The sequence below is a fragment of the Manis javanica genome, chromosome 8 (genome assembly GCF_040802235.1).
Source record: "Manis javanica isolate MJ-LG chromosome 8, MJ_LKY, whole genome shotgun sequence".
Taxonomy (NCBI): Eukaryota; Metazoa; Chordata; class Mammalia; order Pholidota; family Manidae; genus Manis; species Manis javanica.
In genome coordinates this window covers 13,476,243-13,502,265 of record NC_133163.1, presented here as the reverse complement: position 1 = coordinate 13,502,265, position 26,023 = coordinate 13,476,243, and the positions used below count along the sequence as shown (strand labels likewise).

Here is a 26,023-nt window from a genome sequence, read left to right as displayed (position 1 = left end):
TGGAGTATGGGCTGGACCTAGTGACTTCCAACAAAAAACATGGCAAAAAGCAATGGGATGACACTTCTGAGAGCAAGCTACAAAAAGACAGGCCAAGTCGCCAAGAAGGGCCCAAAGCTCAGCTGGAGGGCAACGGACTCCCAGTTCTGACCCTGGCAGGCCAGGCTAACCTGGGACGGTGGCATGCCCAGTGCCCACAGACACTGGGCCCCCAACTAATACTGAAGTCATGTTGCTTTCAAGACCTTTTGAGGGAAAGGGGATTCAGAGTTGCGACAGGACAGACTGAGACTTAAGGGCATGACAGTACCTCAACAAAATGTATGCTTCTAACATGTGGCCCAGTGCCCAAAGCAGAGTAGGGACTCAATTAATGCTTGCTGGCACCAAGCTGAGCATGGCAGACATCTAGTGAGCAAAGATGTCTGCCTGTTTTTAGCTTGGCCCTGCGATCACACCCTTGTGCTCATTCACTTGGGCATTAGCTTGCAGTGTGTGGGTAACCAGCTCAGTGGCAGTAAATCATTCCCTTCGGGACAGAATGTGAACAGAACACTGAACAGTAAAGTGACTGTGTTATCCACTAATAAGGACTTTAAAAGTGAGCCAAAAGCTTGCTCAATGAAAGCGTTTGTTAAAAACCTTTGGAAAAGGACAAGCAGGCTTCCATCCTGGGCCAGGAGCCAGAGGATCATTCGCCCTGACCCCCGGGGCTGCTGCACACACCTGGCAGGGGCCGCATCCAGGAGAGCCCAGGGAGGGCCAGGCGAATGTCCTGACGGGGGCCCTGTACTCAGAGCGTAGGTCACACCTCAGGAAGGGCAGCTGGGAAGACCACAGTCCCCCTTCCCAGGTCTTGCTCTTAGAAGAAAGATGGAAGAAAGTGCACTCAAGAAAAAGGGTACTGTTTGTTAAAGTGCAAGAAATGGCTATAACCAATTTGCTTATTCCACAGAAACACAGATGAATGATGCCAGACTCCGTTTGTTGTTAAACAGCTATGTTTATGGTAACAATGTCTCTCAGCTGTAAAGATATAGAATGTCATTAAGTAAAAAGCTTTAAAGTTTTCATGTGAATGCTTTGAAATTACATGTGCTGTCAGTATTTAAAACTCTTGAGTGTGCATCAGATGCCCTCGACATTTTAGAGGAGGGGTCCCCAGCGCTCACAGTCCTGGCCTGTGCCCCTTGGTGGCTCCTCCATCACAGACAGCGAGAGGCAGCCAAGAAGGGGTGAGGGCCATTCTAACCCTGAGCCCCAGCCACACACCCAGGGCTCCACAGGCAGCCAAGCATCACTTCTGTGGCACAGTATGTGTTAAAATAACCTCGCTACCCAGCTTACTATGCTAATGGTCAATTATACCAACACTGACCAATATTCTTTAACCCAACCTTGTCTACAAAAAATATATATCTATATAAATAATGATGATAAAAATTTTTACAGGCAGTTCATGGAAATTGCACAAGATGGGAGACCTCAGCCGCTCAAGAAAGACCTTTGCAAATTTACCATAAATACAGACAGACGATTGATTCATCTTTCACCAGGCCCTCTTTGCAGAATACCCTTTTTCAGTGCAAAAAGGGGAAAGGTTTTCTTATATGGATGGCTCTAAGTTAAGAATTTTTTAATTGCTTCTGTCACAAATATTGGCAATATTCATCTGTCATGTAAATGATTAACCCCTTCCCAATAGGGATTGATGTGACAAAACACCAGCATGTAATTTCATCTGCAACTCCCACAAAGATTTTAGGTAGTGGAAAGGTTAACTGGGGAAGCGACCCAAGACCCAGAGAGTGCCCGGCAGATTAAAGCGTGAGGACTGCTTCCCTGGCTGGTGGGCGTAACTAGCATTTAAACAAGGCTGGCTCTAAGTAAGAAACAAAAGGGGGCGCAAGTGAGTTCTTATACTTGGGGAGGAAAAGAGAATCTTTCATCTCTCCACGTTTCATTCTTTCATTATGGAATTTTCCTTGTGGCACCAGAATATTTTGAGAAACGTTACTCAGCAGGACTGATAAAAAGGAGCAGGTGGCATTTAAGTATTTACCACCAACTCCCATTATCCACACCTCCTCTCCAAGAGAGAGAGAAGAGCAGGGAGGGTGCGAGGGGCGGTGGAGCGAGAATGAACGATCACATGGCACAACTTGTACCTGTCCTTTGGTGGGCAGCTCCGCCACACTGTCAGGCTTGAAAAAGGTGAAGTCAACCATGGCCTGGAACAGAGAGATGGCCTTCTCAGAATGACCAGCCTGCCGCAGGAAGTGGCACTGCTGGAGGAGGAGCGCTGCAAACGGGGGCAAAGGGGATGGATCCTGGTTACCACCATTAAAGGGAGGAAAGCAACTTCTAAAAACATACAGTTTAATGCCAAGAACGTCTTTCCCTGAAGTCAGTTACTGCTATATTTTCAAAGCTGCAATACAAACATGTCCTGATTTAAAAGCACTCATGACCGTACTGTAATCAAAGTACATTTATTCTAGTTTTTATATGAAACTATCAAAGAATTTAAGTATTAACAATAAAAACTATGTTACGTAAAAACAGGTGAGAGAGGTTGGTCTGAATATTGGTTATCAAATACTCAAAGCCATGGTACGAAAAGTTCTAGGAAAAGGATGGGCATAGTGGCTTTTTATCAGAAGGCAAACATCTGTACCCAAATGATCACTAGACGGCATTATGCATCACCAATTTCCATCATATGCTCTGGGTCTGCTGTCAACAAATCAAGGTTCCATGTTTGAAAATGTCAGTTTGTTTTAACTGTGGTAAAATCCCATTTACTAAATATCACTAAGCTATTTGAGCATATCACAAATAATCAAATGAGACTTTTTATGGCAGTGTGGTGAATGCTTATTATTTCTAGAGCAGTATTATCTTCAGAATAGTAATAGTGGGGTTTTGATTAACTGAATGTCTGCTGTGTGCCAGACACAAGGCACTATCCCAGTTAATGTGAACAATGACGCTATGAAACAGGTATTACACTACTGCCACTGGGACAAACTGGAGCTCAGAGAGGTTAAGAAACCCATCTAAGGTCACAGCAGTACCAGGGAAGGGCACACCCAGGTTCAAGTCAAGAGAGACTCTTCAGTCTTGCACAACATTCTGCCTCCTGTATTCCTGTATTTCATTCTGGATACAAGTTAAATTCTAGGCTCTTCTGGGACACACCAAAAATGTCAACAGTGTAACATCAATAACCTGCATCTATGCACTGATGCCCAGTCAGCTGGGGCTTCCCATGATTACTGCCTGAGATCCTACAGCTGAAATCAAGTGAGTAGTACAGGAACCTCAGCTATAAGGCCAACAGCCAAAACTGTTAAGAAATGGGACTGTTTCCTTGGTTAATAAGTAGAAAAGTTGGAACTTCTAGTCCAGTGACAACTAACTCTACTGGCTCTAATGCCCACCCCTTACACCCACCAAGAAGCTGGGAGACAGAATCTGTTATCAAAAGGAGTCATGATACTTTTTTTTCTTAGTCAGTTTTATCAATTTAGGTTTTCCTAAAAAAAAAACAAAAAACAAATCTTCATTTACAACTAAAGCCGAAAGAAAGTAAAACCTCCCCATGAAAATGGATCAGATCATCAACTTCTTACCAAACATGGCCTCTTCGGTGCCAGGCAAAGCAGGGTGAGATAAGATGCTGCCATCCTTAACAGCAGACAAAGTACTCAAGCATTTTCCATAAAGATTATGAATTTTTGATACTGAAAAGGTGCTAAACTGGCTTTGGCAAAATAAAAGGTATTTCTGCCAAAGGGCTGTATTGTTGGGATGTAAAAATATCAGCTTCTGCCACTCTTTGACCAGCGTGGAGGGCTCCCAGAACTCTGTGCAGAGCTTCAGCTTGGCGAGCTTCAGTTCGACACTGCTCGGGTTGCTTTCGATGGCCCGCTCCAGGATGGCCAGCTTCTTCTCCAGGGTGAGCTTCAGGGACCTCTTCCGCTTCTCCTGCTCTCCTTCCTCGATGGCATACAGCCCAGGACTTCTCATGACCTCATCCTCAACAAGAAAAACACCAATTTACAAATGCAAATGGAACTAGGGGGTCCTCAGAATTTCAACACCGCTATAGAGTTACTTACAAGCCCAACACGTTTCTCACCTTAAAATGAAGCGTTATTCACTTTCTTGATAACCACTTACTTGTCACAATTTCTCTGAATGAAAATTCAGTTCCTAGAGTGCCTGTGTCACTTTGATGATCAAACACGTTTGATCTTGTGTTTACTTCACCTGCTTCACCTGCTACTCTCTCCCATTTTAGATTTATGTATCAATGACTAGCATAAAATGCCTTGAAAACCTTTCCTGAAGAGCCAATTTTATCCATAAAACAGCCAAATACGGGACAAAATGGTATAACTGGCTCAAAAAAGGTAAGTGGGACAAAGACCAATCCGCATGCATCAGGCAGGGAGCACAGAGCTCTCAGTGGGGGACTTAGTGAGCAGCGTCTTCTCTTGCAATTCGGTGCATTTTGCATGTTCTGCTTGTACGTCAGGAACAGCTCTGCTTGCCTGGCGAGCTGCTACTCTTCTTTTCAGATTCTGTTCAAATTTCGCCTCCTCTTGCAAGCCTTCTTCTACTCCCCAGTGACAGGCCACTGCCTTGTGCCAACCCTGAGTCACACAGCAGAGCACTTACTACCTAGATGGCGTTAGTCTTCACGCTGGTCCTCGTCACTGGACTCTGAGCAAACTCAGGGCAAGGGCTATATTCTGATGATCTTTCTCACAGAAACTAAAGAATTGCTGCAGAGTAATTTGGTGTACTCAAAATTAGGACTGTCATTCTAAGGTAAGAGAACTGTGACACTTACCTGAAAAGCAACAAATGCCATCCACAGCTGAATATCCCGAGGATTCTCTCGGACCCTCCTGTTGAACTCCTCCACCTTGGCTTTGAGAAGTGCATTCTCTCTGTCCGGCTGTGAGTCTGGCTGCTTGGACTCTTGCTCCAAAGGACCCTGGCCTTGTAACCACTGTGTGGTGGATTGATCATAAATCCCCAGAGGGTTCAACCAGGTTGCAGCAGGAGGAACCCCATCATCTGAGCCCTTCACTGGGATAAAGGAGATTGGCTCCAAGGATGGAGGTTCAGGCTTCCTGCTAATGGCGTCTCCATCTGTGCTCATTAATCCCACATTCTTCTTTGTAAAATAACGTTCGATGTGCTTGTGTGAATGTTTCTTTTCTGTGGAAGCCCCTTCCCAGGAAATACACTGCTTTTTAGGGTTAATTCCAAGGCAGGAGTCTCCTTTCCTCTTGTATCTTAGATTTGAAAAAGAAAAAGTCACTGAGAAGATACGTGCACCAGCTGCGAATGAGTGAAGGCTCATCAGACTTGGACCCTTATTATGAAAGTTAACTGCATCCATTCAAATTACCCTTTCCTTCAAATTGTTTCTATTTAGAGAAATACGAGGATTAGCAATTAACTTTCTGCCCTTTTGACTTTTCCTCTGAATACTTCATATCTTTGTTAACATGTCAAGAATTTAAGATCAGGCCTGTCTTCCAGACATAGATTTTTCTACTTTCCTGGAGCTTTGCAAAGTACTGTCACATATATTATATCCTCGATCATCATAGTCATGTGACAGGCAAGGTGGAAATCATCAGCCCCACTCACACTATTCCTAAATAAGGACACTGAGACCTTAGGTGACACTACATCATCTGTCTCCTAGGCTGGGCCCTTTTCCTTAATGTCCTGTGTCCGCACATAAGATGATAACAAATAGGTCAAAGATTTCTGAAAGAGGCTATGGGATGTACAAAAGCTAAGGAAATGGCACTTTTCTGTATGGATGTTACAGAAACTACCAGATTAAAAAATGGGCAAAAGAGCTGAACAGAATCCACACGAATCCACAAAAAAAGGCATGAATGGCCAACAGTAGACGTGCTCAACATCATTAGTCATCAAGGAAATGCAAATTAAAGCCTCAGACAGATACACCACATGCCCATTGGGACAGCTAAAATTAAGACTGACAATACCTAATACTGGTGAGTAGATAGAGTGACTGGGACTCTGAGATGCTGTTGATAGGAACACAGACTGGTGCAATCATTTTGGAAAAAGGTCTGGCAGTTTCTTAAAAAAAACTATAGACCTACCCCATGACCCAGCAATTCTATTCCTAGGTATTTATCCAAGAAAAAGGAAACTGCATGTCTACACAAAGACTTGTGCATAAATGTTCTCAGCAGCTTTATTCATAACAGCCAAATATTAAAAAGGGTCCAGATGTTTATCAGAAGAATGAATAAACCAGCAGTGGTACAGCCACACAATGGGATACTACCAGTGACAAAGAACGACTGATAAATGCCACAATGTGGACGAAACTCAAAAACATTACACTGAGTGAGAGATGCCAGACACAAAAGGGCACACACTATATGGTTCCATTTATAAGAAATTACAGAACAGACAAAACTGATTTATGGTGGGAAAAAAAAATGAGAACAGAAATGCCCTGGGAAGTGGGGTGTAGACTGGAAAGAACATGAAGAGACTTCTGGGGGTCATAGTAATATTCTATTTTCATAGAGGTCTGCGTTACACAGATATATGCAATTGTCAAAACTCAGCAAGTGACGATTTGCATGTTACATTGCAGGGAAATTTAAAATCAAACAAAAAAAACTACACAAATCTTTAACTCTAGTTAATGACATGCATGCTGAAATATTTAGGGGGTAGTAAACTGATGTTGGCAATGTACTTTAAAATGCACCAAAAAAATAAGATGTGTTGATGGATGGATGAACAGAAAGAGACATGATAAACACAGTAAAACGTTAACAGCAGGTAGAATATGGGGGGTAGATATGGGTGTTCAATGTAAAATTCTTTTAACTGATGTTGTATTTTTAAAAATTTTTCATAATAAAATGCTGTAGGGGACAAAAAGCAGAGTGAGCCACCACCATCCTCTGTCAGCTCAGGGAAAGCACTGCCCCCACCTCACCTCCAGCCCCATCACTTTCTGCTTCCCATAGTCAACAGGTCCCAGAAGTCCTCTGCTTGCCTGGAAGAACTTCTCAGCAATTCTCAGTAAGAGATCACTTCAGCAATCTCCCTCCAGTCCGTTCATGAGTCAGGAACTTTATAGCAAAGGGGTAAAGAGATACACTAATGCTACAATAGCTCTAAGTAAGCCTGTCACCCCCTAAGGAACAGATTTTAAGTAAAAACTGGTTTTGTTCTCCTTAATTACTAGTTCATTTTCACTAAAAATGAATAGTATTTTGGATACTCATATAATCTCTTAAAAAATGTTTACTGAGTTTTCTGACTTCGAAACTGCATTCTGTAAACTGATGTTAACAGCTGCATCTATAACAAATTAGATGAAAATGATAAAGGAGAAAAAATCTTACTGATTGATATTATTGTACCTTCTTTCAGGTATGTGTATATGTAGACACTCACATGTGATACACACACCTTTTTTAAAATAATTGATATATAGCTTCAGGCTTTCCTCCCTTCTTTTAAGCACTTTCCAATACCATTAATTTTAGAAAATGTAATTTTTTTTGGCTTCAAACTGATCCACTGGAGGGGTGTGACATAATTTATTTAACTATTTCCCTATTGTTGGACATTTAATTTGTATCCAACATACCATAGAATCTTCGTAACTGGACAGAACCTAGGATGTAATTTGCCCCTAAATGAAGGAACTTTTCCTGTAAGTCCTTAATAAATAATCAGCTAGTTTCACTTGAATAATTCTAGAAGTAGGGACCCCACCCTGGAGGTTCAGTGAATGATAATCATATGGACATTTATTTTAAATGAAGTCAGCTATAGGTACTTTGCCATGGAAAAGAAAAGAAACAGGGAGAAGGTATGGGAAGAGAATATATTTAAACTAAGCATACAGTTCTGCTCTGAACCCACCTGTGGGCCTGGGCCCCAGACGGGCCAGACTAGCCAGCATCAACACGCCTTCCCTTCAGCGGCTTCAGCTCACACACACTCCTCACCAGGCCAGTCTGCCTGGATCCAGACTCCACTCTACTACTTACTAACCAGCTGACCCTGATCCAGTTATTTAAATAAAACCAAAAAAATAAAATCAATCCTGCCTGGGCCTCAGTTTCCTCATCTGTAAAATTGGGATAATAATAGTACCAATGTCACAGAATTGCTGGTATGATCAAAAAGTTTTTATATATGTATGAAGTCTTCAGCCTTAAAGGGCTAAAAAGTTTAAATTATTATTACTATTTTATAAAAATTGGCTCCTAAACATACACCAACTATTTCACCTGGTGCATAACCAAAAAAAACAACAACAATCTATTCCAAAAATGGAGAGAAACTGAGCTAAACTTCACCGACAGTATGTTAGTCCTAAGGAATTTTTGAAGTGCAATTTATGAACCCGTTGACCACAGTACTCTCCCGCACACTGTGTCGTTGCTGGGATGGTCACACTGTTAGAAGATCAGCTCTTATACCGAGCCAAACCTGAATTCCTGGCGCATCCACTCATTGGTCTCGCTTCTGTCTTTCCAAGTTACATGGAACACTGCCAGTCTACCTTCCAAAAGGCAGTCCAACAAAGCTTCAAAGACAGTGGCCACATCCCCATTACAGGGCAAACGCCCGTAAGCCCTCATCTCGTTCTCACATGACAGTGCTCACCTTCCTCTCAGTGTTCTTGGCTCGTCTGGGTCCCCCTTAAAGTGTGAAAATGCAGTCCTGACACTGTATTCCCACTGTCCCCTGACCAGCTAAAGTGCCATGGAATCAGTTATCTTCCTAGATCTGGACACTGACAGTTGTACGGCTATCAACCCATGCAAGACTTACCTCGCCTGAGCTCTAGTAAATTACCAGGAAATCACACCAATGCCCTAAGCCCTTCACATTGACATCTCTGCAGTTTAGATTAATAAGGTTGTCTCTAATTACTCTCTCCTTAAAGTCTAGGCCATTCACTAGCAAAGAGAAGACACTTGTTTATTTTCTTTTTTTTATCTATTAATAGTAATCCATTATCTTTGCACACCGATTATTCTATTTGGTATCATATATATCTGATTTGAGTGTAAGGCCCAGCAGGAGTTAACAAATGAAGAAATGGAGGCTCAGGTTAAGTGACACACATGGGATTACATAATTATTAAAGCAGAATGAGGCGAAGTCAGAACTGTTCCCAGCCTAGAAAACATCCTACTATACCACCTGGCTCATCTTCAGTGAAAGAGGGCAGTGAAAGAAAGTTTTGAAGTCAGAGACACACAGATTCAAAAAAAAAGCTGCTTCATGGCAATGCGATTTTGAGAAGTTACTTAACCTTTCCTCATTCATAAAATAAGAGTGCTCTCTGCCCTCAGAGCAGCTGCAAGGACAGGTTAGCTCAAGGACAGGACCACGTACACACTTCATGACCAACCAATGTCTGCTGACCTCCCCATTCTCTACTGGGTTTCTACCCCTCTATGGCACATTCTGTAGGGGCACAGGAAACCTAACAAGACTTCGGAGGGTATTCAAGTAATAAAAAAGAATACATCAATACATTTTAAATATGTAATGTTAAACTTAAATGATAGTCATTTACTTTTAGCCATGATGTTTCAGTAAACACTGTGTAGATATAAATATGCACTAAAAAATAACTGACACAAACTCATCATAAAGGAAATCTTAGTTGGAACTGCTTCTGTGGTGAAGAACAATGATGAATCAAATTATTAAAACCTGGAGGTGCCGAAAATGGACACTGAAATTCATTTAAAAAAGCAGTTAGCCTACAGGAATGTAATGATCCTCAAGGTCGCCTCTGGGTCTCACAGCCCGTGTTCCTCTACCCTCATTTTCATTCCCTGCAAGCTGACTGTGGCTGTTCTTATGTTCTCAACGGCATCTTAACAAAGTACTAAGTGTCTAAAGAATTTAACAGGTATTCAAATATTTCTGATTGACAGAGTAGAAACATTTAACCTCATTACTGAAGCAAATACCATCACCTTTTTTTATGATTATCTGTTGATGAATGCTGGAAACATTTTGAAGAAGTCATTGCCATTTAATGTCATTTTTTGAATGGCATACTCGGGGGGTGGATTAATAAAAGGCTTTCATAACTTTTTTAAATGGCATACAGATTAGACCAAATGGTTTTCAGATAGTCTGTCATTATTAACTACTTCAAGGTATTACTTGATTCACTTATTCAACAAATATTTACTGAACACCCACTATTCCAGATAATATGCCAAAAACCACAGATAAATGAGATTAATCCAACCTGGATCTTGAGCTCAAGGTTTCAGTTTTCATTTTAGAATGTGAAGTAAGACAAGTGCCTCAACAACTTACGAATGGCTAAAACCCAAAAACCTATAAGGGAAGGAGGGGGTCAGACAGACAGAGTGCTGGCAGAGTTCAGAGAAGAAAGAAGTTACTTCCCATCAGTGAAAACCAGGCAAAGACCTGGCAATGGATACCTTGCTATATCTCCTCGGTAGAGAGACTTATATTCCCAGTTTGCAGGATCGGGTTTCTTATCTGTTCTGAAGGTGTCTCCTGCCGCAGCCTGAACGTCCTCCAGCCAAACAAAGCGAGGCCCAGGAACAGCAGCAGCAGCATTTTCTTGACTATGGAACAAAGGAAGGTGAAGAAGAAAAGGGAAGTAGCACTTAGAAATCTTCCAGATATGTATTTCACATTTTCAGAAATACAGAAGTTTAACATTTCAAACTCCACACAGCATCAAACTGAGGACATGAAATTCTAAGTGCCACAGAGATGAGGACTCCTGCTCTAGGAAAAGTTTTAAAATATAAAGCAAACACTGTCAACACTAGTGTCATTTTACCAAAAAAAAAAAAAATCATCTTGTCTCAGAAATTAAACTGATGTAGGTGTTCTTTTAAAATATTTTACTTAATTGTCACGTGGATTTCAAATGTATTTACAAACAAGTTTTCTTTTTTTAAAAATGATGGGATGCCCTTAATTTATGTGAAAGTGTTCACATGACTTATTCCAACTCAGACAACAAATGCCACAGTTCTGACTGGTTCAGGCTTGGTCTATGCCTCGTTTTTATAGTTTGGGCTTCGTGTGCGGTGTTTTGCCTACATGTACCGCCTCCTACATAAAGGGCAGAGGGAGTCCTCTAAGGTAAGACCTTTATTTATCCCTTTGAGCCAATGTGAGGTAGCAGACTTTCAGCTCAGATACAAATACAACCATTTCCCTAGGAGGTGAGGGGGAGGGAGGGTAAGTTTTTTTGCCATCTACTAACATTCTTCTTCTAAACAAAATCAGTTCATAATGCTGCTGACACAAGAAGCTGCCACAGTAGTCAAACAGCCATTAACTGTTGTTCCATTCTTTGCTTTTTGGCTCTGCCCAGATGGAAATAAAGATTCTGGAGACTTCTAAATCATTCCTGGCTTGGAATACAAGAGAGTGGTATATCAGGGACACAAAGTAGCTACTCAATAAATATTAGCTGAATAACATCTTGGGTTAAAATATATGGTCATTTTAACACATCCACCTTCAGAACTGTGGAATTATGTTGACAAAAACCGTAAGGGGCAGCAAAGGGAGGAGAGACTGATGCATTCCAGAAAGAAATGCAAAGATGGGGAAAACAGAAGGAAGGTCAGCTGCAGACCACCGTGGGGGAGGAAACAAGCCCTTCTCCCTCCCTTGCTGGGCAGTGAGGTCAAGAAGCAGGATGTATCTGAGGTGGTGTTCAAGCAAGGATCTGCCTCCCCGGGAAGGCGAAGAAGAGTTCACCCGAGGAAATGAAGGTCAGTGAGGAACGGCAGCCTCTGGGGAAGTCATCCCTTGATGGCCCTGGAAGAGTTCCATACGGTGCCCCCCCCATCCCCATGGACTCTCTTTCCTGACATCACGGAAAGACATCTTAGTCTCTGTCTATATGAAAACAAGCAATTCTTCCACGTCACCTTCCCGGGAGAGACTACAGAAGTTCATAATAAGGAAGTAAAACAGAAGGACTAGAGCCATCTATTTTGATCCTAGTGGAGACAGTCTGCAAAATATCAACAAACTTAAACATGCTGTCTGGATCATAAACCTATCAAGAGGCTGAAAAGATCACCTCTGATGTGGTTATAAGCATGGGCTGAAAATAACTCCCAAGTTCTAATGGTAATTCCTCTGTGGGTTAATAAGGAAATCCTTTAAAACTTATTTTCCTCAGCTATAAAAAAAGGACAAGTAGCTAAAGGTGAGTTTTCAGAAGATAAAATGATTACTGTATTTTGCCTTGAAGATATGCTAAAAAAACAAGATTTCGATAATCTAACTCACTCATTCACATAACAAAAATGTATTGGATGCTTACTATGTATCAGGCCCTATGCCGGCCACTGGGGACATTCAATGGCAAGGAGGGTTCCTGCCCACACACAGGCAGTCACACCCAGAACCTTTTCACTGGCTCATTTTTCCCTCCTAGAGCAAGTTGAGGTTACAGGTATAGCCCCTGAGACACAGAGGGGGCTAAAAAAACAGGGGTCCCCTGAGCCACAGAGCCCGCAGTGTTCTCCCTGGACAACCCCGGTGTTCGCCTCTCTGCAGGCAAACCCCAGGGCAGATCCCAGACATGCTGCAGTGACAATCACTGATACCAGCGGCCCTCTAAGTGCACAACAAGCAAACTGTCCATGAAAATTCACAAAAATCTTTATAGTACTAGTTTTTTTAAATGCCTTGGATAGGTACCTAAATTTTCTTTCTTCTAGACCATATGAACAAAGAAAAAAGTTAAATGAGGAATAATTCAGGTAGTTTCACCACATGCCACCTGTCCCAAATATGGGTAAAGTGCCTGCCTGTGGAGGAGGACGTTACACTACAAAGAAAGAGAAAAGCCCTCATCAAGTATCTATGCTGTGTTCACTCTGCAGAATGCCTTCAATAAGCTCAAGACAGCAGAGTGAAACGTGGAGAGAAATAAAGCCCCGAAGGAATGGAGATACTGTGGTCATGAGCTTCAAGGCACTGGTTCTCAACAAATGTGAAGTAAGAGAGGACAAAAGCAATAATTCTTTTAACCCTATTAATCTTATTATTTAACCTATATTAACCGAAACTGGAGAGAGCGAGTGCACATACACGCGAACAGCATGTGTGTGTCCATGCACGTGTGCACACAGGGGTCGATGTCAGTGGCTGAGAAAAGATGTATTAAGGAAGAGAAATAAGACATTTATCTTATTCTTTATAAGCATGGAGGCCAACAGCTCCTCATAGATGGAACCCTTAACTACACAGTAAACTGGCCCATATCCCCACTGGGTGGCACATTTGCCATCTTCCAAAAATCCTAAAGACTTTTTGCCTTAATCAGATTTTGATAAAGTCATTATTGTGTCTAAATAACATTTCTCAAATAAAATCATGGCGCCAAATTTTTTTAATGGAAGTTTTTTTTTTCTTTTTCTTATGTTGATCTGGTAGTAGAGTTCCATCTATCTTTTCTCCAAGCTTTAGTAAAATATCTATTGACACCATCTTGATTGGCTAAATAAACATTCAAATGTCTAACCGGTGGCAATAACTAAGGGGAAAAAAGTTCAACATAAAAAAAAATCATAGGTATTTGAAAATAGAAAACATACTTTGGTTTCTTGGATTCCTTTTTACTGCTACTGACGCTTCTGGCAGATGAGTCATTTTCGGAATCACTGTCTGGCTCCGAGCCAGTGCTCCTCGACTGGGAGCTTTTTCTCCTGGTTTTCTTGTGGTGCTGATGCCTCCTTTTCTTTTTTTTCTCTTTCTTCTTTCTTCTGCTCACTTGTTTGAGCAGTTTGTTGGTATCACTTTCATCTGAAGGCTCTGATTTCAGAGGACTCCTGTTTGGAAAAATCAACATCAGAATAAACTTTCAAAAGTGAAATTAGGGAAGAGGGTATGTAAATTAGAAAGCAAATATGTAAAATTCTATAAATGTCCTCACAGACTTTCATTATTTGCTCATATATTCAACAGTACAGTACCTTCCGGGGTTACAACTCACCTTCAAGATTTAAGAGTTGGACCTAAAATACCACCAGGTAAAGAAATTCTAATTTCAAAAGCTTCTAAATCTGTACTTTTGTGTCTATAAATTTTGAAATGAAAGTAACCTACCAGTTGTTTTATCATACGTAGTATATATATTTTTAATTTAAAAGGTTTATTTTCAGTTCCTCATATTATGTCAGCATGTGCTTTATGTCAAAAAAATTTTTTTTAATTCTAGTCCTTGTTTTTAAAGGTTACAATGAGTTCTTCCTCATTACTGAAATATCTATAAACAACTCCTTTTCATGCATCAACTATTAGCAATTTCCAAACGCTTCTTTCACTTTTAGAGAACATGGCTTTGCAGGGATCATCATATTAATGAAACCACTTAGTCTACATTTTCAAGAGAGCTCATTTCACAATTCAATGATCTACAACAAAATCCTTTCAAAGCTGGGTAGACATGTGAGCCATTTTGCTTTCCCCAAAGTTTTCATGAGATTTTACCCTATGTTATATTTTACAAGCTTCTGTTTTTACAAAAGTGTTGAAAATGCAACTAAAGAAATAGCTGAGGGTACAATATTCTAAAAGTTACTAACAAGGTTAACAAAGTCACTTAAGGATTGCAATGATGCCAGTTCCCTCATGGCTTAATTATTGCCAGTAACTGTCATGTACCTGCCACTGCAATGCAAAGAGGCAAAAGGGAATAATCTATCTAAGCGAGGTAAGGGAAAATAGTCAAAGATCATCCCACTACTTTAAATAAAAAGAAGATGTTTTCTTAGCTCTTTTATCACAGGATTTTCTAAGGTGCATCATTCAAGCTACACTGACAAAGACTGAAAATCTATCTATCAAAGTAACTACCTCGTCAGTGGTGGCCCCTCAGGGGCTGGAGCCTCTTCAGTTTGTTGGCTCAGAGATGTTTCCGTTCCAACACAGAAGCTTGGGTTGTTCAGCCAGTCTAACTCTGCACATGCAAAAGGGAAAAAAGATCAATGAAATTAGCTCAAAATGATTTCTAAAGCAGGAAATCCATCTTACCAGCTGACATTCTAATTCCAGCCAATGTCAGCCAGATTTCTGAACAGTCCACAGAAGCTACACGACATCTATGACATTTGTATTGTACAGGGCATGGGGCTTTACCACACCCTAAAATCTTTAAGGCTGAAATCCTGTTGTGATATCAGGCTGGTGCTTAAGCAAAACCCGGATAGCAAGTGTAGCCTAAAAGGTAGCGAGGCTTTACGTGCTCCATCTATGCTCTAATGAGCATGAACGCTTCTGAAGTATTAGGTTTTAATGACCTCAAATTTGGTTTTGACAATTCCAAACAAAAAGTTAAATCAAATCATGCATAAAGCCCACCATACTTAAGATTATTACAGAAGATTAAGGTATTTTTTCTTTAAAAGGACATTCTAATGTTCTTAGTATAGTAACTTAACATAAACTTTCCCTTGTAACAGTACTCCTCTCTGAAAATAAAACACAAGGTTTTCAATAATGAATGCTAAAATTACATAAGATGGTAATAATGATTATCTCTGCATAATGGGATTAAATGTCCAAAATTTTTCTCCTTTCTGATGATCCATTAATTTCTAACTCCTCTACAATGAAGTATTTCGCAATTATTTTCTAACCTTTAGAAGCCTCAGCTGGGGGCCCAGGTGGGGTTTGTATTTTTGTCCTGCTTTGCTTTAGGATGGGAAGGCAGAGCGCACCCATACACTGAGGACAAAGAATCCAGAAAATGGTTGACGTTAGATCAGAAAAGGATAGCTGCATTTTTAACAGCTGTACTGGGATGTAATTTATATACTGCAAGTTTCACCCACTTAAAGTGTACAATTCAATGGTTTTAGTATATTTAGAATTGTGCAACATTTTAGAATATTTTCATCAACCCAAAACAAACCCCACACCTACTACCTCTCCATTACTCACCTCTTGCTCTCCTAGCCCCACTCCCGGCCAGAGGCAACCACTAATCTACTATCTGTCTCTATATATTTGCCTATTGGACATTTACTATAAACTGGATCATATAATATACAGTCTTTTGTAAATGGCTTCTTTTATTGGACATAAGGTTTTCAAGGTTCATCCATACTGTAGCATGTGACAGTAATTTATTCCTTTCTATTGATGACTAATACTCCATTTTACAGATATACCACATTTTTATCCATTCATAAGGTGATGGACACTTAGGCTGTTTGCACTTTTTGGCTATTTTGAATAATGCTGCTTGACCATTCTTGTACAAGTTTTTATAAAGAGATATATTTTCATTTCTGTTGGGTAGATATCCAGGAATAGAACTGCTGGGTTGAAGGGTGACTCATTTAGCATTTTGGGGAATTGCCAGACTGCTTTCCAAATCAGCTGCACCATTTTATATTCCTAATAACAACGTATGCAAATTCCAATTGCTCCACATCCTTGGCAACTTGTTACTGTCTCCCTTGCAGATCACAGTCATTCTAATGGGTGTGATGTGTTTTCTTCATTATGGTTTTGATTTCTATTTCCCTGGTGACTAGTGAAAATAAGCACCACTTCATGTGTTTATTGGCCACTTATATCAACTAGAAATAGCTATTCAAATCCTCTGCCCATTTTTTATTTGGGTTGTCTTTTTATTATTGAGTTGGAAGGTACTTCTCTATTCTAGTCCCTGATGGTAGCTGCATCTTAGTGAGGAAGAGATATTGGAATACATGCTCCATGGAGACAGGTACTTTGTTTTACTCACTGCTTTAGCCCCAGCACCGAGAGCAGTGCCTGGAATACATCAGTAGGAGTTTAATAAATATTTATGGAAAAGAGGGGATGGAAGGAGGAAGGAAAATTCCTAAGGAAGAAAGAAAAAGGGAAAGAAGAGATGGATTCTAACTTGTTAAGTACCTACTACAGACCAAACACCAAGTTAAAACACATCCTTACCTCTTTACATCCTTTAATTCTCACAAAAACCCTCAATGGGGGGTATTAGGATCTCCACTGTACAGAAGACAATACTAAGGCTCAAAGGGATAAAGAAATTTGTAAGGTCATCCCAGTAAGTGCTAAACAACTTTGCATGCAATCTTTCTTCTTTTCCTTCTGAGGTTGGTTCCCTTCCCTTGGGTCTAATTCCTGGCAAGAGGTACAGTGTAAATAGTTCCTGTTGCTCACTGAGATCCCAATTATTTCCACAATAATCAGATTCTATTATGAACCAAGTAAAAGGAAAGTGGAAAAGATGGAACAAACTATATGCAAAGAAGGATGCCCTCAATTCCGGTATATTTTTACACAAATATTCTAGAAATGATGACCGCTTGGAGGAAAATGTAAAGAATACAGATGTCAAAACAATAGAAAGCCTGTGACTCTCCAAAGTCTTTCAGAAGATGCAAGAAAGGCTTTTAAGAATTCAATCAAGGCTTTGTCATATGGGACCACTGGTGGAAAAATTAGTTTAGAAGAACAAAAACTCTTGGGTTCTCAACTCAAATCATTGACCTTCTGTGTGACCTTCATCTCAATCAAATGACCTTGTGTCAGGGCAAAAGGCATTTTTACCTGACAAGAAGTTGCTGCTGTTTTGGGGGGCAGCATATTAACAGTGAACATGCATGGACCTTTAGATCATCTAGTCCTGAGATTTTAAAACTTTTTTTAGCCAAGGAAAACACCGTTCAAACAAGTCCTTCACAAAAGCCTCTCATGCAGGACAGAAGCAACAGGGATGCTCCTGCTGGGGGTTCAGAAGGAGGGGGTGGGTCTGAGGACTCTGGAGCACAGCTGAGACACACGCTCTCACTACAGACCAATAGCTTGGAGGTGCAAGTTAGGTCATGTGGCCAAGGGCACCCATCTGAATCTGGCTCTGAATTCCCCATCCAGTTCTCTCCATACCAAGGGGCTACTCTGCACTTCCTCAACAAAGGACTTGGTTGTCCTAAGTCTCCTTGCAGCTGGCACATGGGGCTGTGGTGGCAATCTTCAGATTGTAATCTCATTACCCACATGTCATTCTTCCCACTGTATTCTAAGCCAAAGGTCAACACCTTAAATCTTTACAGGGACCAGATTAGTCATGATTACTGTGACACTATGGGGAGGGACAACAGAAAAAAAGACAAACAAAATGTTTTACCAGCCAAACAAATAGATCAACTGGTTTACAACTCTTGCATCTGAGTCTCCAGCTTGACTCCTCTCCTCCCATCCTTTCTTCCCAAACTAAAAAAATACAGAGGCAGGGGCCATGACTACATACTCCTGTATTCCCAACTCCTAGCATAGTACTTTGGCATGAAGTAACTGGACTCAGTATTTGTTGAATAAAATGAACAAGGATCTGAACCATATCTTTGCATTTCTGTATCTCTAGCACTCAACTTACTGAACAAAATTAAGGAATTTGAGTTTGTCAAAGCATGCCATTATCTAGGTATAAAGTACCACTTTAATAATTCTTCCAGTTTTCACTGTAAATAGAGATTTAATCATTAAAGAGTTACATATCAAATACCTACTATAGGCTCAGGCTTAAAGTTCTAGGTTTTAGGGGTACGGTGGTGAATAAGACAGGCCAGGTCTCTGCTCACATGGTGCTTAATACTCGATCATAACCTTAACTGTTTATACAATACATTTAGATTGTTAAATTAAATTTCAGTTACACAGAATCCTGGAGAAAGTTATCTGAAATTAAAAGAAGCTTTATTGAACAGACTGCAAAGTCCTTTTCTACATTCACTTACAGCCTCACATAATTTACAAGTGCCCTTAACAGAAATCAAATACGTATTTAGATAACTTTGTCTATACTAAACAGGATGTAACATATTACAGGGAAGACTAGCAGGATGGTACACAGCTCGGGTTTAAAATAAAGAAGCTGCTCTGTCTCTGTGTGTCTGTCTCGCTGCTCTCTTTGTCTTCGTCTCTGCCTCTCTGTCCCCCTGCTCTCCCCGCTCTCTCTCTCTCTCTCTCTCTCTGTCCCACTGCTCTCTCTGCTGCTCCCTCTCTCTCTTTCTCCCCACCCCCGTCTGGGGCAGCCACTCTCTCTTTCAGATAATAAAGTCTCTTGCATGAGCCCATGTCTCCTGAGTCGTTCTGGGTAAGGAGGGTCAAGGCGAGATACCCTCTCATTGGTGCCATGACTCGGATGAGGCTCTCCCATTGACTTTGCTCTTGCTCCGGGAACCTGGGCTGCTCTGGGAACCCTCACTGCCCGATCCTCCTCCAGGGGCTCACCGACCACTTCCCCGGTCGCTCGTCTTCTCACCAAACACTGGCCTTTGATTTGGTGAGTCTCCCCTTCATGGTCGACTTAAATGTCCCTTTGGAACCTGGGAAGTGACCATTGAGTGTCTGGCACCCCCAAGGGCTCCTCTGGGGCACCCCCAACCATGACTTTCAGAGTCACGGTTGATCCCCACAGTCGACCCTTCTCTGCCTCCCCAAGGTTAAGAATCCTCATCCACTGAGGCCCGATCTCCCTTTATCTACGTTTCTACTCGACACAAAAACTCCTGGTACCAGGTACCAAGCCTCCCCGGCGTTTTCACCTTGACCCCGCAGTTAGAGGTGGTGACGACCCCCTAACTGTGCCTGGTCGTCTCCGTGACCTTCTCAATTGCTCAGGGACGCCTCAGCGACTTCTGAACGGTCTCGTTCTCACCATGGGATCTGGTCCCTTGTTCCCACAGATTCACCACTGGGGTGGTTACTCAATCATCTAAAGCCCTTCCACCTCACTCCAGACCTCAAACCTGTTCGCTACTGTAATGAGATCTGGGCACAATATCCCTTGGACAATCAGTCTAAATGGCCCCCAAATGGCTCTTTAGACCCTTAAATTCTCTGCAACTTACACAACTTCTGTGAGCGTATGGGCAAATGGAAAGAGATCCCATATATCCAGGCTTTCTCCTACCTCCGAACCAAGCTCTCTCTCTGTCACCCCTGCAATCCTAAACACCTACTACTTGCCTTAAAGTCCACACCCCTAAGCTTTTTTCACGTTCCCAAATATCCTCAACTGCCTATAAAACTCCTAGACAATGCACCACCACGGGCTCTCTTGTTCCCTCCTGGCTCATGCCAGGAGCTCTGTCTGTCCTCTCACTGTATCATTATGTCTCAATCTGTATGTTTCTGTCTAAGTGTGTAAATGAAAGATATTTTTCTACCTCTGGATGGTATTAATAAAAATTGATTTAAAGACAAGCACTTGTAAAAATTGGACATTCTAAAATTTCCAGAAAATTCTAATAGAAGATATTAAGCATTAAAGCTAATTCAAGTTGAACTGAATAGACATGTCCTTATGGTTATCAGCTGCCTAAGTTTACCTGAAGTCATTCAAGTTGATGGTATCTGTTAAATCTTTCAAAGAAAAATGCTTAAAGTGAAGTGTAGCTTTGTCTAATGTGAGTAACTATTTAAGCAAGTGCCTTAAAACTTTTAACAGCTTCCCAAAATTCAAAAAAGTGCTTTTTACCTCTAGTTAACTCTGATATTTTCCAGAGGGCCCCTGGAACACGTCAGAGGAATTTTTTCTCATTGGAGAAAGTATGTGGCTAATTTGGCTTATTTACCTGAATAATTACCTAGAAGGCACTGTCACAGGGAATGATGCTAAACTTTGTTACTGAATGTTTTGTGACAGAAATATCCAAATCTCCTTATGACAACTGTCTTATAGTAAGCTCTCATCAGATCTTTAACCATTGTCATTTGTAAGTCTTTTGTCATCTATACTCACTGTTGATTACTCCTAAACTAGTAAAAAACTAGATTTCAGCAGAACAGGTATTAGTTACATAGGATTAAGTAAACTAAGGAAGATGATTTTGTGGCTTTTTGTTTCAAATGTTGTTGATAAAGTGTTTTAAGCTTTTTCTCTTAAGCTGACAACAGTTTAGTAAATGACTGCCTTTATAAGCAGAATTGAAACTTTATCTTTCTCTCTACCTGATCTCTCCAGAATTTAAAAACTCTCAGTGACTATTTTTATATTTCATGGCAGTATGTTTATTTGCACAAGTTCAACAAGAATCTGCTTTCCTTGTAAGAGGACCTATTAAAAACACTGGTTATATTACCAAAGCTTTGACTGGAACGTCATACCTGAGAGACACGTGTGTAAACTCAGATATGAACAGACAGCTTTAAGGAACTAAGATTGACTTTATAAAGCCAACAAAGCCCCTTAGAAGAACTGGCCTGGTACCTTGCTTACAGAGTTCCCAGCAGCCTTACCAGGTGAGTAAGGAAGGTCACTTCCTGGCAGGTGCAGGAACCTCAAGAAGAGAAGAATTCACCCAAATCTACAGGTACTGCAGGCACAACCTGAAGGCAAGTCTGGCTTAGCTTTCTGGCCTCAAGAAGCCCTTAAGAGTTCAATCTGAAATTCCTTACAAAAAGTTCCAGCAAAGCACATTTATAAAAGATCCCATGTAATCAATTACTCTTCTTGCTGCACTTATGCAAATAATCAAGCCAACTGTTAATTATTTTCTTAATCTGGCTACTTCTAATAAAAATGAGGGTGATTTTAGAGAAAAGTATTGTTTCAATAATGCAGTCTTATCTATACTAAATCCTAATACTAGTCATTGAGATGTAAACTCGATCCAGACTTCTAGTTTCCCCATGAAACCTGGCTATGATTCTCAATTAGACTCTTCGTATTTCTAGTTCTCATATTCAGCCATGCATTCTTAATCTCGTCAAGTTTGTCCTTCCAGAATGGAAAATCCAACTCCAGATGTTGCTACTTAACCTAATAATAATTTGTTCTATCTTGCCTAGAAGCCACAAAACTGCAAATAGTAATAGAAATGAAACCCAGAATAGAAGTGCCAACCTTCCGAGGCCCTCTCAACTGACCAGTGATGGAGACCTAGCTACACCCTTTACTGCGCCCCCTCTCAGCATGAAGCAGCCAGAGCGGTCATCACCCCCTTTCCCTAGCAGCAGCTAGAGTCTCCATCTTTAGAGGGGAGAATGAGACAAGGACCATAGGCTTAAAATAAGGGGAGAGCCTCTGAAGAAAGCAAGGCAGGATATTTGCAGTCAGAGCAATGTGAAACTACATGCAAGGAAACCCCCCCCAACTAAAACTCTATGTTAAACATTAAGCTCTAGAATCATTCTTCAGTGAGATCAGTTAATGTTCCCCAGATAAAGAAGAGTAGCACATGTTTTATTATGCTAATCATTTGTAATCACGTATAAGATTCACTTTAGCACTAAAAGGCCCAGGCCTATGTGCTGTCTTTTCTCCTTCAGATCTGAGGAGGTAATTTTGCAAACTGAGCAACTAACTTAGCTGCAGACCCAGCTGTAGACGGCATGGTAAAAGGCAGGATTCTTTAGCAAACAGACAATACCTCAGCCCGCCTTGGGAGCTGGGCAGGCAGCCTTTTGATACGCTCCCAGACCAAGATGCCAGTATCCCAGAGAAAAATCAAGGCAGGAAATTCCTTATGTTAAGTTAATTTTTAATATTCGGAGACCACTTAACAAGTCCTTCCCCAAGGCTTTAGAGATAGTCCCCACCTTTTTGGACAGGCTCTAGCACAAGACCTCAAATCCCTTACTCTCTCGAGCTCCACCCTCCTTCAATATGTAGATGATCTTCTCCTGTGCAGTCCCTCCCTACAAACCTGTCAATAGGATACTATTCTCCTTTTAAACTTTTCTCTCAGAACGCAGCTATCGAGTTTCACCCTCCAAAGTTCAGCTGTCTGCCACTCAGGTCACATACCTGAGAGTTCATCTCTCCCCGTGCTACAAGGCCATTACCATAGACAGTAAAAAACTTCTCCAAACCATGCCCATTCCAAACACCAAGCAACACCATCCCTAATTCCCAAATGGCAAAGACCATACACAGTAATCCTTTCCACGTCAACTGCAGTTAAACTCCAAGGTCTTCCCCATTGGATACACAACTCCCACCTTAAAGCCATTTGTCTCATCTTATTCCCTTCCCACCAAATCTCCCACAGGTTCCTCCTCCACCCTGACGGGACCTCTTACTCTCTGCATTTTGCAGCACTGATCTCCACTTCCACTCATCACTGAAGAAGCTTCTGCCAGCACAGAGTCCTAAGACCTCCCTTACAACCGCCATGCCTGCCTCCTGCCTCAAGATCGCTAACCCTGGTCTCAACACTTACTCTCTCACCAGACCTATCTTCCAATGCCAGCCCTTTCTTCTCTTTCAGAATGTCCAAAAGATTGCACCATCAAGGATTCCCTTTGCCCTACAGGTTGCTTTGTTGCCTACACATAGGTCGCCATCAATGCTATAATTCAGTCACCCTACGTAAACATAGGAATCAGCCCAAATGCAAAAAATTTCTAACCACACCTTTAACCAGCTTATATTACAGGATTACCAACCCCTCTCCAAAGACTATGATCCTTATTGAACCTGGAACACACCATCGCCACTGCAGACCAAGGGCTCATCTGAGGACTGCCCCCCATCAATACAAAAATGAACTTCATTGCCCCTTGAAGGGTCCCCACCAGTAAGATGGCAAACTTCCGGCTTCTCTTCGGGGGTCCTCAGTTCCCGCCGGCGCCACCTGAAGCCCAATCACCTCTCGCCCCCCTCCCAATCCCAGCACCTAGCCAACAGCCACCAGCCCCGTAGAAGTGACACCTCAATCAATTCATGCCCCTTCCTATATAGCCCAGCACCTTTCCCTAATAAAGCGGAACTCTCCGGTGAATTGCTGCTATGTGTCGCTCCTTTCCTTTCATTGGTGCCGAAACCTGGGAGACGGGACACCCCAACTGGGCCCCGTCTTCCCCCCGACACCAGGAGCAGCTTGCCCTCGTCCTCTTTTTCCGGTGCTGGCTCATCACACTCACCACTCCTCTCTGGCCTTTAGGTAAGTTTTCCCCCCGGAGTGGGCCACTCTTCCCCGAGCTATCGCAGTGCCATTGACCGTGATCGTCCGGCAAGGCCCTGACGCTCGGGGATGAGGAGGGAACCCTCCCCGCCTCAGGCCTTCATGGCTGTGGCGGACCCTCAGGCCCCTCCTCCAACAGCCATAAATCCCCGCCTCAAGCCTTTACGGCTGCGGCGGACGCTCAGGCCCCTCCTCCGACAGTCATAAATCCCCGCCTCAGGCCTTCACGGCTGTGGCCGACTCTCAGGCACACCCCCCCTCCAACAGCCATAAACGAAGTGACTCCTTTGTGGATGAGAACGCTCCCTTCACCCCCCTCCTCCTTCTGCTCCGTCCGCCGAAAACGCCTAGCGCTAGGTACCTCGAGACTCCGGCACTCTGCCTCCTTAGGGAAGTCTGGGTGACGACCCACACTTCCTAAGAAATTCCGACTCATATACGAGTTTCTGCAGACCACCAAGTATCATCGGGGACGCCCTTTGTCTCCTTGTGGTCTGCTTCCAGTCCGAGGATCTCCGTTCGTCTCCTTCTCTGTCCTTTAGCCATGGGAGCCTCCTCATCCCTCCCTGATAAAGTTCAGCTCTTGAATGCCTGCTTAAGCATCTGGCTACCCTCTCCCTGACGCCTGATATAAAACCAAAACTTCTCCGTAAATATTGCTCCCAAGATTGGCCTACATACCCCCTAGACAATAACAACCAATGGCCCGCAGGGGGAACTCTTGATCCTAACATCACTCGCGATCTTTTTAACTACTGCCAGCGCCTGAAAATATGGAAGGAGATTCCCTATATCGAAGCTTTCCGCCTCCTCCTCCCCCCCCCCCCCGCCCCCCCCCAAGTTCTCCTAGCCTGCAAGCTGCCGCCCCCGCAGAAGCCCCCCCCCACCCCCCACCCCCCCCCCCCCCCCCCCCCCCCGTTCACTCCCTTCCCCTTCTTCTCCTACAACAGCCCTTCTCCCTTCCTCCCCCACCATCTCCTCCCCCATCTCACCTCCTCCGCCTAAGTCCCCCGCAGATTAAGCCTGAGCCTTTCAGCGCCCCCTTTAACTAGGTCCCAAGGGCCTCCTCCATCTTTGGCCTCATCACCTGTTTCTCCCCTGTTAGGGACCGCCTTTGTCTTCTCACGTGTTTGTAGGGAGAATGGGAAAGCACCTCCCCCATGTCTGAACGCAGCATGGGAAAGCACAAGCTAGAGAACAACCGGTGCAGTCCTTAGAAGTTATCTGTCCACAAAAACATGTGCAGTCCTTAAAAGTTATCTGTCCACAAAAACATATCTTGCCAAGACTCCTCACTCCTTCTAGCTATGCCCTTCCCCCACTTGCTGATGTGGCAGAAATAGAAAACAACGCATTCCATAAGCAATTAACTGGAGCCCTGCTGTAGCTCAATTAGTAGAGCATAGGACTCTTAACCTCAGAGTCATGAGTTCAAGCCCAACTAAAGCAGCAGAGGCAAGCAGCTGGGCTGCTAGCTGGCGACACGTGGGTCCGATTCTATCTTTCTTTATTTTCTTTGCCCCCCTTCTGCACTTCAGGACCTGCTCGACTAGGCATGGCTAGACCACGTCACTCCCCCACAGACTGAGCCAGAACCCTTCAGTCCCCCTCAGACTCGGTCCCAAGGGCCTCCCAAAATTATCGCCCCCCTCCGGGAGGTAGCAGGATCCGAAGCCATCGTGCGCGTTCACATCCCTTTCTCCTTAGGAGATTTAGCCCAACTAGAGAAACGCCTAAGTTCCTTTTCCACTGATCCCATGACATACATCAGGGAGTTTCAATGGACCCTCCAGTCTTACAGCCTCACACATCATGACATTTTCATGCTCCTGGCCAATACTCTCCTCCCTGAAGAGCGTAGACGAGTTTCAGACTTCGCCCAAACGCACACTACCGAAACCCACAAGACTGACCCCACCTATCCCCCTGGCCCCACTGCTGTCCCTGAACAAGACCCACACTGAGATTATAACACCGCCATGAGTCTCTGCTCTCGAAATATTTTTGCCTCC

At 42.6% G+C, this 26,023-nt stretch overlaps 1 protein-coding gene across 2 annotated transcripts in view; it reads right to left on the bottom strand.

The window, feature by feature from the left end:
* The window catches only part of NRDE2 (NRDE-2, necessary for RNA interference, domain containing), a 65,970-nt gene that overhangs the window by 23,762 nt on the left and 16,185 nt on the right, over nt 1-26,023 (bottom strand). Inside the window, exons 2-8 of one of the 2 annotated variants that reach the window (XM_036991481.2) lie at nt 14,941-15,043; nt 13,680-13,913; nt 10,521-10,670; nt 4,862-5,312; nt 3,636-4,041; nt 2,169-2,302; nt 727-861 (exon numbers count right to left, since the gene is read on the bottom strand). In XM_036991481.2, coding sequence (XP_036847376.2) covers nt 727-861; nt 2,169-2,302; nt 3,636-4,041; nt 4,862-5,312; nt 10,521-10,670; nt 13,680-13,913; nt 14,941-15,043 — 1,613 coding nt within the window. The remainder of the gene's footprint in view (nt 1-726; nt 862-2,168; nt 2,303-3,635; nt 4,042-4,861; nt 5,313-10,520; nt 10,671-13,679; nt 13,914-14,940; nt 15,044-26,023) is intronic. The other variant, XM_036991482.2, reaches the window with a different exon arrangement.